Source organism: Ranitomeya imitator, chromosome 5 (assembly GCF_032444005.1).
Source record: "Ranitomeya imitator isolate aRanImi1 chromosome 5, aRanImi1.pri, whole genome shotgun sequence".
NCBI lineage: Eukaryota > Metazoa > Chordata > Amphibia > Anura > Dendrobatidae > Ranitomeya > Ranitomeya imitator.
The window spans coordinates 441498115-441517594 of NC_091286.1; the positions used below are offsets into that span (position 1 = coordinate 441498115).

Sequence of the window (19480 nt, forward strand, 5' to 3'; positions counted from 1 at the left end):
GATGCATTTTTCCAGGCGCTGGGATTGCTTTACGATGAGCCTAATTCAGTGGATCAGGCTGAGAAAAATCTGCTGGCTTTATGCCAGGGTCAGGATGATGTAGAAGTATATTGTCAGAAATTTAGGAAGTGGTCAGTACTCACTCTGTGGAATGAATCTGCACTGGCGGCTTTGTTCAGAAAGGGTCTCTCTGAAGCTCTTAAGGATGTAATGGTGGGATTTCCTATGCCTGCTGGTTTGAATGAGTCTATGTCCTTGGCCATTCATATCGGTCGTCGCTTGCGCGAGCGTAAATCTGTGCACCATCTGGCGGTATTGTCTGAGAGTAAACCTGAGCCTATGCAGTGCGACAGGACTATGACTAAAGTAGAACGGCAAGAACACAGACGTCTGAACAGACTGTGTTTCTATTGTGGTGATTCTACTCATGCTATTTCTAATTGTCCTAAACGCACTAGGCGGTTCGATAGCTCTGCCGTTATTGGTACTGTACAGTCCAAATTCCTTTTGTCCATTACCTTAATGTGCTCTTTGTCATCGTATTCTGTCATGGCGTTTGTGGATTCAGGCGCTGCCCTGAATCTGATGGATTTGGATTATGCTAAACGTTGTGGATTTTTCTTGGAGCCTTTGCGGTGTCCTATTCCGTTGAGAGGAATTGATGCTACACCTTTGGCCAAGAATAAGCCTCAGTACTGGGCCCAGCTGACCATGTGCATGGCTCCTGCACATCAGGAAGTTATTCACTTTCTGGTACTGCATAATTTGCATGATGTGGTCGTGTTGGGGTTGCCATGGCTACAAACCCTTAATCCAGTATTAGATTGGAACTCTATGTCGGTAACCAGCTGGGGTTGTCAGGGAGTACATGGTGATGTTCCATTTTTGTCTATTTCATCATCCATTCCTTCTGACATCCCAGAGTTCTTGTCTGACTTTCAGGATGTATTTGAAGAGTCCAAGTCTGATGCCCTACCTCCGCATAGGAATTGTGATTGTGCTATCGATTTGATTCCTGGTAGTAAATTCCCTAAGGGTCGTTTATTTAATTTGTCCGTACCTGAACACACCGCTATGCGCAGTTATGTGAAGGAGTCCCTGGAGAAGGGACATATTCGCCCATCATCGTCACCATTGGGAGCAGGGTTCTTTTTTGTAGCCAAGAAGGATGGTTCGCTAAGACCGTGTATTGATTACCGCCTTCTTAATAAGATCACTGTTAAGTTTCAGTATCCCTTGCCATTGATTTCTGACTTGTTTGCTCGGATTAAGGGGGCTAGTTGGTTTACTAAGATTGATCTTCGTGGTGCGTATAATCTGGTGAGAATCAGGCAGGGAGATGAATGGAAAACGGCATTTAATACGCCCGAGGGTCATTTTGAGTATCTGGTGATGCCGTTCGGACTTGCCAATGCTCCATCTGTTTTTCAGTCTTTTATGCATGACATTTTCCGTGAGTATCTGGATAAATTCTTGATTGTTTACTTGGATGACATTTTGATCTTCTCAGATGATTGGGAGTCTCATGTGAAGCAAGTCAGAATGGTTTTCCAGGTACTGCGTGCTAATTCCTTGTTCGTGAAGGGATCAAAGTGTCTCTTCGGTGTGCAGAAAGTTTCATTTTTGGGGTTCATCTTTTCCCCTTCTACTATCGAGATGGATCCGGTTAAGGTTCAGGCCATCCAGGATTGGACTCAGCCGACATCTCTAAAAAGTCTGCAGAAATTCCTGGGCTTTGCTAATTTTTATCGTCGCTTCATCTGTAATTTTTCTAGCATTGCCAGACCATTGACCGATTTGACCAAGAAGGGTGCTGATTTGGTTAATTGGTCTTCTGCTGCCGTGGAAGCTTTTCAGGAGTTGAAGTGTCGTTTTTGCTGTGCCCCTGTGTTGTGTCAACCTGATGTTTCTCTTCCGTTCCAGGTCGAGGTTGATGCTTCTGAGATTGGTGCATGGGCGGTTTTGTCACAGAGAGGTTCTGGTTGCTCAGTGTTCAAACCATGTGCTTTCTTTTCCAGGAAATTTTCTGCTGCTGAGCGTAATTATGATGTGGGCAACCGAGAGTTGCTGGCCATGAAGTGGGCATTCGAGGAGTGGCGTCATTGGCTTGAGGGTGCTAAGCATCGCGTGGTGGTTTTGACTGATCATAAGAACCTTACTTATCTTGAGTCTGCCAAGCGCTTGAATCCTAGACAGGCCCGTTGGTCGTTATTTTTTGCTCGTTTTGATTTTGTGATTTCATACCTTCCGGGCTCTAAAAATGTGAAGGCGGATGCTCTGTCTAGGAGTTTTGTGCCCGACTCTCCGGGTTTATCTGAGCCGGCGAGTATCCTCAAGGAAGGAGTCATTGTGTCTGCCATCTCCCCTGATTTGCGGAGAGTGTTGCAGAAATTTCAGGCTAATAAACCTGATCGTTGTCCGGCCGAGAAACTGTTCGTCCCTGATAGGTGGACTAGTAAAGTTATCTCTGAACTTCATTGTTCGGTGCTGGCCGGTCATCCAGGAATCTTTGGTACCAGGGAGTTGGTTGCTAGATCCTTCTGGTGGCCATCTCTGTCACGGGATGTGCGTGCTTTTGTGCAGTCCTGTGGAATTTGTGCTAGGGCTAAGCCCTGCTGTTCACGTGCCAGTGGGTTGCTTTTGCCCTTGCCGGTCCCGAAGAGGCCTTGGACACATATTTCGATGGATTTCATTTCTGACCTTCCCGTTTCTCAAAAAATGTCGGTCATTTGGGTGGTCTGTGATCGCTTTTCTAAAATGGTCCATCTGGTGCCCTTGGTTAAATTGCCTTCCTCCTCTGATTTGGTGCCTTTGTTCTTCCAGCATGTGGTTCGTTTACATGGCATTCCTGAGAATATTGTTTCTGACAGAGGTTCCCAGTTTGTCTCGAGGTTCTGGCGAGCCTTTTGTGGTAGGATGGGCATTGACCTATCTTTCTCCTCGGCCTTCCATCCTCAGACTAGTGGCCAGACCGAACGAACCAATCAGACCTTGGAAACATATCTGAGATGTTTTGTTTCCGCTGACCAGGATGATTGGGTGTCATTTTTGCCGTTGGCTGAGTTCGCCCTTAATAATCGGGCCAGCTCGGCTACCTTGGTCTCTCCATTTTTCTGCAATTCTGGGTTCCATCTTCGTTTCTCTTCAGGACAGGTTGAGTCTTCGGACTGTCCTGGTGTGGATTCTGTGGTGGACAGGTTGCAGCAGATCTGGACTCAGGTAGTGGACAATTTGACCTTGTCCCAGGAGAAGGCTCAGCTTTTCGCTAATCGCAGACGCCGTGTGGGACCCCGACTTCGTGTTGGGGATCTGGTTTGGTTATCTTCTCGTCATATTCCTATGAAGGTTTCCTCTCCTAAATTTAAACCTCGTTTTATTGGTCCGTATAGGATTTCTGAGATTCTCAATCCGGTGTCTTTTCGTCTGACCCTCCCAGACTCCTTTTCCATACATAATGTATTCCATAGGTCGTTGTTGAGGAGATACGTGGCACCTATGGTTCCATCTGTGGATCCTCCTGCCCCTGTTTTGGTGGAGGGGGAATTGGAGTATATTGTGGAGAAGATTTTGGATTCTCGTGTCTCTAGACGGAAACTCCAGTATCTGGTCAAATGGAAGGGTTATGCTCAGGAAGATAATTCCTGGGTTTTTGCCTCTGATGTCCATGCCCCAGATCTTGTTCGTGCCTTTCATGTGGCTCATCCTGGTCGGCCTGGGGGTTCTGGTGAGGGTTCGGTGACCCCTCCTCAAGGGGGGGGGGTACTGTTGTGAATTCTGTGGCTAAGTTCACTTCTGTGGTCACAAGTGGTATTGCAGTCTCTGGGCTTCCTCCCTCAGGTGTTTTGGTGAGCTCGTTGGCTGCCTTGCTATTTAGCTCCACCTGAGTCTGTCTTCCTTGCTCCTTGTCAATGTTCCAGTGTTGGATCTGAGCTACTGCATCTTTCCTTGGGCCTGCTGCTCTGCTAGATAAGTGCTTCTAGTTTGTTTTCTGTTTTTTCTGTCCAGCTTGCTATTAACTTTTGCTGGAAGCTCTGAGAAGCAAAGGGGTGCACCGCCGTGCTGTTAGTTCGGCACGGTGGGTCTTTTTGCCCCTTTGCGTGGTTTTCGTTTTAGGGTTTTTTGTAGACTGCATAGTTCTCTTTGCTATCCTCGCTCTGTCTAGAATATCGGGCCTCACTTTGCTGAATCTATTTCATCCCTACGTTTTGTCTTTTCATCTTGCTAACAGTCATTATATGTGGGGGGCTGCCTATTCCTTTGGGGTATTTCTCTGAGGTAAGTCAGGCTTGTATTTCAATCTTCAGGCTAGTCAGCTCCTCAGGCAGTGCCGAGTTGCATAGGTAGTGATAGGCGCAATCCACTGCTGCTTATAGTTGTGTGAGGATAGATCAGGTACTGCAGTCTACAGAGATTCCACGTCTCAGAGCTCGTCCTATTGTTTTTGGTTATTGCCAGATCTCTGTATGTGCGCTGATTACTGCACGCTGTGTTGCCTGATTGCCAGCCATAACAGTCTGGGGCCAAATTGTTTTCTAAGCTGCACTTGCGGGGGACATATTACCTGATCTGTGTACGGGAGGGGGATGAGTGGAAGTCTGCGTTTCTCACCTCTGAAGGGTGTTCGAAAATCTAGTTATGCTTTTTGGTTTGATCTCTAAACAGCAAAAGCACAAAAAGAGGATTCAGAGATCCTCCAAAAATTAGAAAAAACAGCAAAACACGGCAAAGGTTCTTACCTGCCTAGGCCTCCAAACAAATGCAATAACAGGATGCAGTGGACCCATGTGGTAAAATAGAAACACAGGTGCAGCATAACCGATGACGCAGCCACTCACCAGCTACCAAACTAATGGAGGGGGTGGCTGCTTGGCACATAGCTGCACATAAAAACTTGTATGTGGCGCTGTTCACACAATGGAGATGCACAGCATCCAGGCAGGCCTAGTAGTGACACCCTTCTATTAGATCAGGCGGGCCTGCCCAGCGCTATCCAAATGCACCCCATGTGCACAGACACCACAGTTTACACTGTTTACAAGCAGCCACCCCCTCCATTAGTTTGGTAGCTGGTGAGTGGCTGTGTCATCGGTTATGCTGCACCTGTGTTTCTATTTTACCACATGGTTCCACTGCATCCTGTTAGTGCATTTGTTTGGAGGCCTAGGCAGGTAAGAACCTCTACCGTGTTTTGATGCTTTTTGGTTTGACCAATGCTCCTGCGGTCTTCCAGAAATTCATCAATTTTGTGTAGTCTGATTTCATTGGGCAGTTTGTGATTATATACTTAGATGATATTCTAGTTTATTCATCTGATAAACAAGCCCATATTGGTCATCTTCGGCCAGTTCTCCAGAGACTCAGGGAGAACAAGCTCTTACTAAATTAGAGAAATGCTCATTTTTGGTCCAGAAACTGTCTTTTTTTGGGGCTCATTGTCTCTGGGGCAGGGTTCCGTATGGATCCCAAGTAGGTTCAGACCATTAGGGATTGTGTGCAGCCCCGTGACCTGAAGGGTCTTTAGCACTTCTTGGGATTTGCCAATTATTACTGGAGGTTTATTAAGGGGTTCTCACAAATGGTCAAACTCCTCACCAACTTGATGCAGAAAGGGACTGATGTTAAGAACTGGTGAGCCTCAGCGGCAGCGGCGTTTCTGTCTTTGAAATAATGTTTCATGACTGCCCCGGTTCTGGTTCAACCATATTCATCTGAACCCTTTCTGGTAGAGGTTGACGCATCGTAGGTGGGGGTGGGGGCGGTGTTGTCCAAGGGGCCCACCACGCTAACCAATCTGAGACCATGTGCTTTTTTCTCTAAGAAGTTCTTCCCGGCAGAAAGTAAGCCAACTGCTGGTGGTTAAGTTGGCTTTTTAGGAATAGAGCATTTTTTGGAGGGGGCAGCTCATCCCATTACAGTGGTTACTGATCACAAGGACCTGGCGTACATTTAGTCTGCTATAAGGTGAACCACTAGGCAGGCTAGACGGTCACTTTTTTCCCGGTTCCAGTTCCCGATTACTTTTCGTCCAGGATCCAAGAATGTAAAGGCCGATGCCTTGTCCGAGAGTCTGGATCCAGTTTCTCCACCCAAACCTTCATCCTTCATTCTTCAACCTGGGGTGGTGGTGGCTGATGTGTCATCAGGGTTGGAACAGGAGATTCAAGAAGCTCAGTCTCAAGCTCCCCTGTTTAAACTGGTTGATAAACTATTCTTTCCAAATTCAGTTTCACCTCAGGGTTCTTCAGGAGTTCCATGACTCAGCTCTGAGTGGACATCCTGGGATCTCGGCTACACGTGGGGCTTTCGCGAGGGTTCTCTGGTGGTCCTCGCTTATGTCTGATGTGGAGAAGTTTGTGTCTGCCTGTGAAGTGTGTGCCTACGCTAAGAGCTCTCATAAACGGCCGGCCAGGAAAGTGCCTTTGCCAGTTCCTGATAGACCATGGACACATTTGTCCATGGATTTTATGACCAATCTTCCCCCTTCCAAGGGTAATACTGTCATATGAATGGTGATGGACAGGTTTACTAAACAAGCACACTTTGTACCCTTGGTGGCATTGCCTTCTGCGGAAACCTTGTCCAGGTTGTTTGTACAGCATGTGGTTTGTTTTCATGGTGTGCCCTTGAGTGTTTCATCCACTTACCATCCAGAGACCAATGGTCAAACTGAACGGACCAACCAGTCGTTGGAGCAAATTTTGCACTGTCTTTCCACTTCCAGACAGGGTGATTGGTGTGATGCCTTGCCATTAGCAGAGTTTGCATTCAATAACCGTGTTAATCACGCCACAGGCATCTTGTCTTTCTTCTGCAACTACAGGTTCAATCCACACTTCGGGGAGTTCTCCCGTTTGGACTCCAGTTGCACTGGGGCTGATGTAGCGGTACAGCGGTTTGGGTAGTTATGGCGGGAGGTCCAGAGGAATATTGTGGAGGCTCAAAGGAAGTTCAAGGCTTTTGCAGACAGGACTGTGAGACCTTCTCTCTGGGTTGGGGATAAAGTTTGGCTGTCTACTAAGAACATTAAGCTTATGGTTCCTTTGGCGAAATTTGGGCCTAAGTTTATTGGCCCCTATGAGATATCGGAAGTAGTTAACCCAGTGGCGTTACGGTTGCACCTCCCATCGTCTTTTAGGATATCCAATGTATCCCATAGGGCCCTGTTGAAACCTTTGGGGGCTGTTGAGGAAGAGCCATTCGGTCCTTCTTCACCCATTTCAGTTGGCGGTCAGATGGAGTAAGAGGTGGAATGCATCGTGGATTCTCGGATGGTCCATCATACCATTCAGTATCTTGTGCACTGGAAAGGGTATGGTTCAGAGTACCGATCTTGGGTTCCTGCCCGATCGATTAATGCTGATCGCCTGGTGTGGTCCTTTCATGACCGGTTTCTTGGGAGGCCTGGAGGTCTGGTGGCTCCCTGTTGAAAGGAGGGTACTGTCATGACTCAGGATGGGGTGATTCTGGCTCTGTCCTAGTCAGGTTAGGGATAAGTTAGTTTGCCTATCTTTGGCTTCTGGAGCGGCTATTTAATGCTTGTAGTCCCTGGGTCCAGTGTCGGTTATACTTCCATTTACTCGGCTAGAGATAGCTGGCCCTGGTTACTCATCTGTAATGGTTGTGCCTCTGCATGTGTGAACTTTTGCTGTATATGACCCAGTTTGTCCCTTTAACCTCTGCCTCTGTTCTCTGAATCCTTGGCTAGTCTCTATTTACTCTGCTGTCTTGCCCCTGGTTACCTTGCTCCTGTCTGACTTCAGACCCTCAGCTACCTTTGACTACTTTATCATCCTGTCCCCTGTATTCTGTGCCATCAGCCGGTTTCCTGTCCTAATGCGTGGTAGTTCTGCTCCCATCGTCTCTCCTGGAATCATGTGACCAGCTAGGCTCAGGTCCTGTGCGCACGGTGCTCCACGGTCTCTCGACTCCATGCATGCTGGCCTGCTTTCCCTGCTAGTGCCCCGTAGACTTCCCCCAGTGACACTTTCCCAGTGCCATTGCAAAAAACCTCTGGAATGTAATCAAGAGGATTATGGATAGTCACAAGTCATCAAACAAAGACGAACTGCCTACATTTTTGTGCCAAAAGCAGTGTGAAAGACTGATGGAAAGCATGCCAAGAGTGACGCATGAAAGCTATGATTAAAAAAAAAAAGTCATTCCACAAAATATTGATTTCTGAACTCTTCCTGAGTTAAAACATTAGCATTGTTGTTTCTAAGTGATTATGAACTTGTTTTCTTTGCATTATTTGAGGTCTGAAAGTACTTTATTTTTATTTTGACCATTTTTTTTTTTTCAGAAAAAAATACAAAAATGTTTGCTTGGAAATTCAGAGACATGTTGTTAGAAGTTTATAGATTAAATGAATAATATACATTTTACTCAAAAATATACCTATTAAAAGAAAAATCAGACAAGCTGAACAATTAATTTTTGCCAGAGCTGTATATAAATATATACACTACCGTTCAAAAGTTTAGGTGTCATGATCCATTCCGGAGTTTAGTCCTGTCTGCTTTTTCTCTGGGTGGATCATGTCAAGGGTTAACTTTGATCTGCCTCCTTCTGGGCTCGGGTTTGCTATTTAGCTCCCAGGTATCCTGAGGGTGGTGTCAGTTATAGTTCTGCCTTCGGTGTGTTAACCTGACCCTGCTGGTAGCTCTTGATTTGCCCTGCTGTGTACCCTGACTTGTCCTGTGTCTGTTAACTCCCTCTGTCTGCCCTTTTTTCCCAGTGTTTCTCTGTCTGTTTATCTGCTTGATTCTCCGGTCCTGATCCCCTGGCTTGGCTTTTCACATTGTTGCTGTTTGTCCCTTTAGTACCGTATATTGCCCGTTCTGGTTTATTGATATTGATCTCTGGCTATGTTCTGACTATCCATCTGTCTTATCCTATAATACTGTCGTGCTATCTCGTGTTTTTTTACTTGGCTTGCCTGACCACTCTCTCGCCACTTGGTGGCGTCTGTTCTGCTGTCCTGTGTGTGCAGTCTTACTTTCCTCTCAAGCTTCCCCCGGTGGAGGTTGCGCTGTACTGCACTGCAGCTGCATGACATTAGGGTCACTTAGAAATGTAATTATTTTTTAAAGAAAAGCACAGTTTTTTCCAATGAAAAACTAACATTAAATGATTCAGAAATACACTCTATTCATTGTTAATGTGGTAAATTACTATTTTAGCTGCAGAGGTCTGGCTTGTAATGTAATATCTTCATAGGTGTATAGAGGCCCATTTCCAACAACCATCACTTCAGTGGTCTTATGGTACTTTGTGCTTGCTAACTGTGTAAAAAGGCTAATGGATGGTTAGAATACCCTTGAAAACCCTTGCTCAAGTGTGTTAGCACAGCTGAAAACAGTTTGGCTGATTAGAGAACCTATAAACCTGACCTTCCTTTGAGCTAGTTGAGAATCTGGAGCATTATATTTGTTGGTTCCATTAAACTCTCAAAATGGCCAGAAAAAAGAACTTTCATGTGAAACTCGACAGTCTATTCTTGTTCTTAGAAATTAAGGCAGTTCCATGTGAGAAATTTCCAGAAACTGAAGATTTCCTACAACGGTGTGTGCTACTCCTTTCAGAGGAGAGCACAAACAGGCTCTAACCAGAGTAGAAAGAGAAGTGGGAGGCACCGCTGCACAACTGAGCAACAAGACAAGTACATAAAAGTCTGTAGTTTGAGAAATCGATGACTCACAGGTCCTCAACTGGCAGCTTCATTAAATAGTACACACAAAACGCCAGTGTCAACGTCTACAGTGAAGAGGTGACTCCAGAATGCTGGCCTTCAGGACAGAATAGCAAAGAAAAAGCCATATCTGAGACTGGCTAATAAAAGAAAAAGATTAATATGGGCAAAAGAACACAGACATTGGACAGAAGAAGACTGGAAAAAAGTGTTATGGACAGGCAAATCCACGTTTGAGGTGTTTGGATCACACAGAAGAACCATTGTGAGACGCAGGACAGCTGAAAAGATGCTGGAAGAGTGCCTGACGCCATCTGTCAAGCATGGTGGAGGTAATGTGATTGTCTGGGATTGCATTGGTGCTGGTAAAGTGGGAGATTTGTACAAGGTAAAAGGGATTTTGAATAAGGAAGGCTATCACTCCATTTTGCAACACCATGCTATACCCTGTGGACAGCGCTTGATTGGAGCCAATTTCATCCAACAACAGGACAATGACTCAAAGCACACCTCCAAATTATTCAAGAACTATTTAGGGAAGAAGCAGGCAGCAGGTATTCTATCTGTAATGGAGTGACCAGCGCAGTCACCAGATCTCAACCTCACTGAGCTGCTGTGGGAGCAGCTTGACCGTATGGTACGCAAATATTGCCCATCAAGCCAAATCAATTTGTGGGAGGGGCTTCTGGATGCATGGGGTGAAATTTCTCCAGATTACCTCAGCAAATCAACTGCTAGAATGACAAAGGTCTGCAATGCTGTAATTGGTGCAAAGGGTGCATTCTTTGACGAAAGCAAAGTTTGAAGAAGAAAATTATTATTTCAAATAAAAATCTTTTTTTCGAACCTTGTCAATGCCTGCACTAGATTTTCAATTCATTTGGCAACTCATTTGATTAATAAAAGTATGAGTTTTCATGGAAAACACAAAACTGTCTGGGTGACCCTAAACTTTTGAACTCACTTGGATGCATCAGTAGGAAGACAGGATGCTTGTTCCATTAAAAGTTTATGTGGGTTTATTACTTCATAAACCCAGAAGCAAAACAGAAAACAAACAGCCTTCGGGTCACGCAAACAAAATCCAAATGTTCATAGCAGGGCACTGCTCTACCGGGCCTTTGGGCACACAGGCTGGGGTACTTTCCAGTTCTCTGGCTCTGTCTGGAGCCAAACACACACACAGGAGGCCTTCTCCCTCCCAACATACAGACCATGTGCCAAACAGCCTCCATTATATAGGCTGTTAACCACACCCAGAGGTGAGGTATGTGGGTAGCTAGATCCGCCCATCTCTCACAGCTACCAGTAACCCAGTCCCAGGTACAACAAACGAACCTGTTAGTGCTTTCATGCCCTAGAGAAAATACTTTCGGTTACATCACAGAGACAAGCCATCTCTGCGACACATACCTCCCATCGACTACGTAACCATTAGCCACACTACAATATATATATATATCTGATTGGCTGGCAGTGTGTATTGAAGCACATCCAGCTGAAATAGTCTCTAGTACCTGCAGGCCCCCTCCAGCTTTGGTGCAGCTGCATAGGTTGCACTGACGATATGTCCTTCATTGTTTTGTGCGGTTTACCACATGTTAAAGTTATTAGCCAGATTGATTCTTCAGGTCATGAAGATTACAGCCATACCAGATTCAAGTTTTTTCTGCTTTGAAACTTTTACAGTCTATAAACAATATTTGAGAATAGTGAATTTGTTTTTGCATCACGATATTCTGAAAGCTGTAACTTTATTTTTTTGCTGAATGGTCCATAATAGGGCTTGTTTTTTGGTGAGACAGTTTGGTGTTAACATTTGTACCGGTTTTTTTTTACATATGATTTTTTAGATCTCTTTCTATTAAATTTTGTGTGTTATGATGATGAAAAAGCAACATTTTTGCCAGGTCTATTTTAAATTTTTTAAGGTGTTCACTGTACAGAATAAATAACGCAACATTTTTATAGATCGAGTCATTTCAGAAGCGGTGATACCAATTACACTGTGTTCCAAATTATTACGCAAATTGGATTTAAGTGTCATAAAGATTTAATTGTTTTGTTTTTCAAATAAACTTGTGGATGGTATTGTGTCTCAGGGCTCAATAGATCACTGAAATCAATCTTAAACACATGTGATAATTAGTTTTCCAGGTGATTCTAATTCAAGGAAAACTACTTAAAAATGATGTTCCACATTATTAAGCAGGCCAAAGGTTTCAAGCAATATGAGAAATAAAAAGGATCTCTCTGCTGCTGAAAAGTGTTAAATAGTGCAATGCCTTGGACAAGGTATGAAAAAATTAGATACTTCACAAAAACTTTGTGATCATCATACTTTGAAGAGATTTGTGACTGAAACAGAGCACAGACAGAGTTCATGCAGATAAAGGCATAATGAGGAAGGTTTCTGCCAGACAAATTCATTGGATTAAGAGAGCAGCTGGCAAAATACCATTACAAAGCAGCAAACAGTTATTTGAAGCTGCTGGTGCCTCTGGAGTCCCTCGAACCTCAAGGTGTATGATCCTTCAAAGGCTTGCTGTGGTGCATAAACCTACTATTCGGCCACCCCTAAACAGTGTTCATGAGCAGAAACGGTTGCAGTGGGCCCAGACATACATGAAGACTAATTTTCAAACAGTCTTGTTTACTGATGATTGTCGAGCAACCCTGGATGGTTGGTGGATGGCCACCATGTCGCAACAAAGCTGCGACATCAGCAAGGAGGTGGAGAAATCATGTTTTGGTCCGGAATCATGGGGAAACAGCTGGTGGGACCCTTTAAGGTTAATGAAGATGTGAAAATGACCTCTGTAAAGTAAATAGCGTTTCTGACTGACAACTTTCTTCCATGGTCTAAAAGCAGAAACGTGCCTTCAGGAGCAAAATCATCTTCATACATGACAATGCCCCATCTCATGCTGCAAATAATACCTCTGAGTCATTGGCTGCTATGGACATAAAAGGAGATAAACTCATGGTGTGGCTACCATCTTCCCCTGACCTCAGCCCTATAGAGAACCTTTGGAGTATCATCAAGCCAAAAATCTATGAGGGTGGGAGGCCGATCACATCAAAACAGCAGCTCTGGAGGCAAAGAAATAAAAGCAGAAACTCTCCAAAAAACTCACAAGTTCAATGGATGCAAAAATTGTGAAGGTGATATCAAAGAAGGGTTCCCATGTTACATGTAACTTGGCCTGTAAGGAGGTTTTGGAGATAAATAGCTTTTTTGTTCAGTGAATGTGACCTCCTAATGCTGCAAATTCCACAAATGAGCATTTTCAGTTCTTTAAAACATATCAAATGTTTAGAAATTCTACTGTGCCTAATAATTTGGAACAGTGCATTTTGAGTTTTTATTCATTTGAGACATTACACTGTTATCATTGGGAGGTTTCTTCAATAAAATTCGATGTATACTCTAACGGGTGATGACTTTTATTAGACTGACTGTCATTTGCACCGACAATTTAGGAAAATCCAAGAAAAATGTCATCTGCATAATAATTTCGAACATAGTGTATGTGTAATTTTTTTTTTAAAGGCTGTACTTTTAGAGACGAATCGGCTTTTTGAACAATTTTTTTTCTTTACATATTGTATTTAACATTTTTTATTTTTTCACTAAGTAACACTGTGGGACATGAATATTTTTTACTTTATCCTTTGGTCTTATGCATTGTAGTAATCGTATACTGCAGTGCCGGAGACTTGTCAGTGTCTCACCCAGCCTGTTAGACTCAGAGTCAGCGAGATCTAACAGGCCACCAGATCTTGAGGGTCATCAGATTATCTCAGTGAACTATGGCAATGATCAGCAACCATGATTACAAATGTGGGTGGTTAATCCTGTCTAAAGGTACCGTCACACTAGACGATATCGCTAGCGATCCGTGACGTTGCAGCGTCCTGGCTAGCGATATCGTCCAGTGTGACAGGCAGCAGCGATCAGGCCCCTGCTGCGCTGTCGCTGGTCGGGGAAGAAAGTCCAGAACTTTGTTTCGTCGCTGGATCTCCCCGCAGACATCGCTGAATCGGCGTGTGTGACACCGATTCAGCGATGTCTTCGCTGGTAACCAGGGTAAACATCGGGTTACTAAGCGCAGGGCCGCGCTTAGTAACCCGATGTTTACTCTGGTTACCATCGTTAAAGTAAAAAAAACAACCGCTACATACTTACCTACCGCTGTCTGTCCTCGGCGCTGTGCTTCTCTGCCCTGGCTGTGAGCACAGCGGCCGGAAAGCAGAGCGGTGACGTCACCGCTCTGCTTTCCGGCTGCCCGACGCTCACAGCCAGAGCAGAGAAGCAGAGCGCCGAGGACAGACAGCGGTAGGTAAGTATGTAGCGTTTGTTTTTTTACTTTTGGGATGGTAACCAGGGTAAACATCGGGTTACTAAGCGCGGCCCTGCGCTTAGTAGCCCGATGTTTACCCTTTGTTACCGGGGACCTCGGGATCGTTGGTCGCTGGAGAGCTGTCTGTGTGACAGCTCTCCAGCGACCAAACAGCGACGCTGCAGCGATCCGGATCGTTGTCGGTATCGCTGCAGCGTCGCTTAGTGTGACGGTACCTTAAGGGAGTCTTTTAACCCCCATTTAACCACTTAGATAGTGCTGTCAATTGCAACAGCAGTATTTAAGGGATTAATCAGCCCCAATCAGTTCCAAAACTGTCCAGGGCTTATCTCGTAGGGTGTCAGCTGTCACGTACAGCTGTTACCAGGGGGAATTTCATCTGCGGGGCAGCGCTATTCATGATCATTGTTTTACAACGGTGATGAGGAAATTATGCATGTTAACGACTGTCGTTTTAATATGTATCGGTGGTCGATAAGGGGTTTAACACATATGTTTGTATAAGGTCAAAAATATTACAAAGGCCCATGCATCTGGCCAACATGCTGGAGGGGTAGAAGCAGGTTTATATTTTCCAATGGGGTCCATAGAACTCTACAGTAGTTACGCTTTTGTGTGTGAATGGCATGTTCATAATTTCTAGCAACATTTTCTTACTGCCCAATCTGTCTAACAAATGTCAAATTGTTCATGGTAAACATCTAGTGTGAACAATCTATAGTGTGTTAATTTTGAACATATAATGTTATGATTAATTAAAGAACAAACCTTGCATTCTGGCATGATCAAAGCTTTGTTGATTAGAGATTTCACATCAGAGTTCAACTCTTCTGATCCTTTATTTGTTGTTTTTAAAGGTTTTACCCAAAATACTTTTTTCTTGACATATTTTTTAAAATCATCCTAAAAGGAAGACAAATTGTGGTGAAGTCAGAAAATATAGGAGAAAGGGTATTCAGATATAATTAAAATGTATACATGTGGTAAATATATTTTTATATCTATTCCTCATGCCTTACAAGAGTTCAGACTTTGTGTTATTCAATAGATTTCATTGTTCTCTCTCGGAGAATAAAAATTTGTCCTGACAATGTGATGACACAGATGTGATTAGGGCATCATCATACAAATCTCTGATATCTATATTGAAATTGGTATCAGTTCCCTGTTTCAATCATCAAATATGAAGCTGCCAACTATCTGAATTTGCAAAGATTTTTTTCTTGTAATCCAGACAAATTCTGGGTTGTGTATGGTGGAAAATTAAAAAGAGCTTATGTAAACCTCAACCAAAGTTGCCTGCGCAAAAAACTTTTGGTTGCTCCTTGTTGGAACAAGGGTTATTTCTGGGCAGGACTTAAACATTCCTCTTCTGCAAGCTGTTATATTTGTAAAGGCCTCCATATACATTAGGCAAAGGTAGGCTGGTGAACAATCATTCATCTGTCAGTTGAACAGTCATTCATTGTTAGTATTAGAAAAAAACAGGATCTCAGACTACATTGGCCAGGTTGGATTTTCTGATCAAAAATACAACCAGTTTACGATCAACTGAAAAACTCCAAGTTGACTGATAGATTTTTTAAATGATAGTGAATGTTTGTTGATTAGCAATAGTCTAAATCAAGGGTGGGGAAACTCAGGTCCATGGACTGTTAACGGTCCTCGATGAGCTTTTATCTGTCCCCTGGGCAGATTCCTGGGGACCACACTGCTTGGGCCTGCAGCTTAATTTTAATGTTCTTTGGCCCATTAATTTCTGTTAGCATGCTCATGCAGTCTTCACTACTAAACACTGAGTAGCGTGCAATGAAAGATTACGTCCTGACATGAATACCAGGGTCAGGATGTATTTTGTTGGTGGAGATAGCGTGCATTTTTGTGCGGCCCCCGAAGGATGGCTGAAATATCCAAAATAGATCCCCCACTCTAGTCTAAATGAACACTTGGTCATTTCATCTTGGTAACTGAAATCCGTTCATTATGGTTGAAATTGGCCATTTTGTCTCAACAGTAGCTGATGTGGATGGAGGCTTTAGATTTGTGATTTAAAATCTTGATATACACAAGGAAGTGAGACAGAAAATGTATTAGAAATAGTTAAGAAATACTTTATGAGAATTCCATATTCCACGTTTCTACAATTAGTGAACAACCATGTGTAGTATATATGCATTTTTGATACAGGAAAGATATATATCTTGGTATCGTGTTAGCCAGTGGATAGACAAATATTTAGAATTGAGAATCCTCAGTGGTTGATACCTTTTAATGGCTAACTGAAAACATGGTAACAAATTGCAAACTTTTGAGACTACTCAGATCTCTGTTGTGAATTCTGTTGTCGGGCTCCCTCCTGTGGTCATGAATGGTACTTCGGCTGGTTCTGTCCATGGACTTCCTCTGGTGGGTGTTTCTGAGTTTCCTTCCTCAGGTGACGAGGTTAATTCGTTAGCTGGCTGCTCTATTTAACTCCACTTAGATCTTTGCTCCATGCCACCTGTCAATGTTCCAGTATTGGTCTAGTTCACTCCTGGATCGTTCTTGTGACCTGTCTTCCTAGCAGAAGCTAAGTTCCAGCTTGTATTTCTTTGGTTTGCTATTTTTCTGTCCAGCTCGCTATTTTTATTGTTGTCTTGCTTGCTGGAAGCTTTGGGACGCAGAGGGAGCGCCTCCGCACCGTGAGTCGGTGCGGAGGGTCTTTTTGCGCCCTTTGCGTGGTCTTTTTGTAGGTTTTTGTGCTGACCGCAAAGTTACCTTTCCTATCCTCGGTCTGTTCAGTAAGTCGGGCCTCACTTTGCTAAATCTATTTCATCTCTGTGTTTGTATTTTCATCTTTACTCACAGTCATTATATTCGGGGGGCTGCCTTTTCCTTTGGGGAATTTCTCTGAGGCAAGGTAGGCTTTATTTTCCTATCTTCAGGGCTAGCTAGTTCCTTAGGCTGTGCCGAGTTGCATAGGGAGCGTTAGGCGCAATCCACGGCTATTTCTAGTGTTTGATAGGATTAGGGATTGCGGTCAGCAGAGTTCCCACGTCCCAGAGCTCGTCCTTTATTATCAGAAACTATCAGGTAATTCCGTGTGCTCTTAACCACCAGGTCCATTATTGTCCTGACCACCATGTCATAACAGTACAGGTGGCCCAAAGTACTAATGCATCTCAATAGAGGGATAAGAGAAGTTCTGAGACCATTTTTTTTCCTTTGCAGTGTGTTTTGTCTCTCTCTTCCCCTTTACCTCTGGGTGGTTCAGGACACTGGTGTAAACATGGACATTCAAGGTCTGTCCTCTTGGATGGATAATCTCACTACAAGGGTACAAAACATTCAAGATTTTGTGGTTCAGAATCCGATGTCAGAGCCTAGGATTCCAATTCCTGATTTGTTTTTTGGTGATAGATCTAAGTTCTTGAATTTCAAAAATAATTGTAAATTGTTTCTTGCCTTGAAACCTCGCTCCTCAGGTGACCCTGTTCAACAAGTAAAGATCATTATTTCTTTGTTACGTGGTGACCCTCAAGACTGGGCATTTTGCCTTGCGCCAGGAGATCCGGCATTGCGTGATGTTGATGCATTTTTCCTGGCGCTTGGATTGCTTTATGACGAACCTAATTCAGTGAATCAGGCAGAGAAAATCTTGCTGGCTCTGTGTCAGGGTCAGGATGAAGCGGAGAGATATTGTCAGAAGTTTAGAAAGTGGTCTGTGCTCACTCAGTGGAATGAATGTGCCCTGGTAGCAATCTTCAGAAAGGGTCTCTCTGAAGCCCTTAAGGATGTCATGGTGGGGTTTCCCATGCCTGCTGGTCTGAATGAGTCTATGTCCTTGGCCATTCAGATCGATCGACGCTTGCGTGAGCGTAAAGCTGTGCACCATTTGGCGGTACTATCTGAGCATGGGCCTGAGCCTATGCAATGTGATAGGACTTTGACCAGAGCTGAACGGCAAGAACACAGACGTCGGAATGGGCTATGTTATTACTGTGGTGATTCCACTCATGCTATCTCCGATTGTCCTAAGCGCACTAAGCGGTTCGCTAGGTCTGCCACCATTGGTACGGTACAGTCTAAATTTCCATTGTCTGTTACTCTGATTTGCTCTTTGTCATCCTATTCTGTTATGGCATTTGTGGATTCAGGCGCTGCCCTGAATTTGATGGACTTGGAGTATGCTAGGTGCTGTGGTTTTTTCTTGGAGCCCTTGCAGTATCCTATTCCATTGAGAGGAATTGATGCTACGCCTTTGGCCAAGAATAAGCCTCAGTACTGGGCCCAATTGACCATGTGCATGGCTCCTGCACATCAGGAGAATATCCGCTTTCTGGTGTTGCATAATCTGCATGATGTGGTCGTTTTGGGGTTGCCATGGCTACAGGTTCATAATCCAGTACAGGGGGTACATGGTGATGTTCCATTTTTGTCTATTTCGTCTTCCACTCCTTCTGAAGTTCTAGAGTTTTTGTCGGATTATCGGGATGTATTTGATGAGCCCAAAGCCAGTGCCCTACCTCCTCATAGGGATTGCGATTGTGCTATTAATTTGATTCCTGGTAGTAAGTTTCCTAAGGGCCGATTGTTCAATTTATCTGTGCCAGAACACGCCGCTATGCGGAGTTATATAAAGGAATCCTTGGAGAAAGGCCATATTCGCCCGTCGTCATCACCGTTAGGAGCAGGGTTCTTTTTTGTGGCCAAGAAGGATGGTTCTTTGAGACCTTGTATTGATTACCGCCTTCTTAATAAAATTACAGTCAAATTTCAGTATCCTTTGCCGTTGCTGTCTGATTTGTTTGCTCGTATTAAAGGGGCTAGTTGGTTCACCAAGATAGATCTTCGAGGGGCGTATAATCTTGTGCGTATTAAACAAGGCGATGAATGGAAAACAGCATTTAATTTGCCCGAGGGCCATTTTGAGTACCTGGTTATGCCATTCGGGCTTTCCAATGCTCCATCAGTATTTCAGTCCTTTATGCATGATATCTTCCGAGAGTACCTGGATAAATTCCTGATTGTATACTTGGATGATATTTTGGTCTTTTCGGATGATTGGGAGTCTCATGTGAAGCAGGTCAGAATGGTGTTCCAGGTCCTTCGTGCGAATTCCTTGCTTGTGAAGGGGTCAAAGTGTCTCTTTGGAATTCAGAAGGTTTCATTTTTGGGGATCATTTTTTCCCCTTCTACTATCGAGATGGACCCTGTTAAAGTCCAGGCCATTTACGATTGGACTCAGCCGACATCTGTGAAGAGCCTGCAAAAGTTACTGGGCTTTGCTAATTTTTATCGGCGCTTCATCGCTAATTTTTCTACTGTTGCTAAACCGTTGACTGATTTGACCAAGAAGGGTGCTCATGTGGTCAATTGGTCTTCTGCAGCTGTAGAGGCTTTTCAGGAGTTGAAGCGTCGTTTTTCTTCTGCCCCTTATGTTGTG

The 19480-nt window shown here is 44.1% G+C and overlaps 1 protein-coding gene across 3 annotated transcripts in view; it reads right to left on the reverse strand.

The window, feature by feature from the left end:
- The window catches only part of LOC138638124 (probable cation-transporting ATPase 13A4), a 581505-nt gene that overhangs the window by 418943 nt on the left and 143082 nt on the right, over window positions 1–19480 (reverse strand). For all 3 annotated transcript variants that reach the window (XM_069727152.1, XM_069727151.1, XM_069727153.1), the window contains one exon: window positions 14824–14958. In XM_069727152.1, the coding sequence (XP_069583253.1) occupies window positions 14824–14958 (135 nt within the window). The remainder of the gene's footprint in view (window positions 1–14823; window positions 14959–19480) is intronic.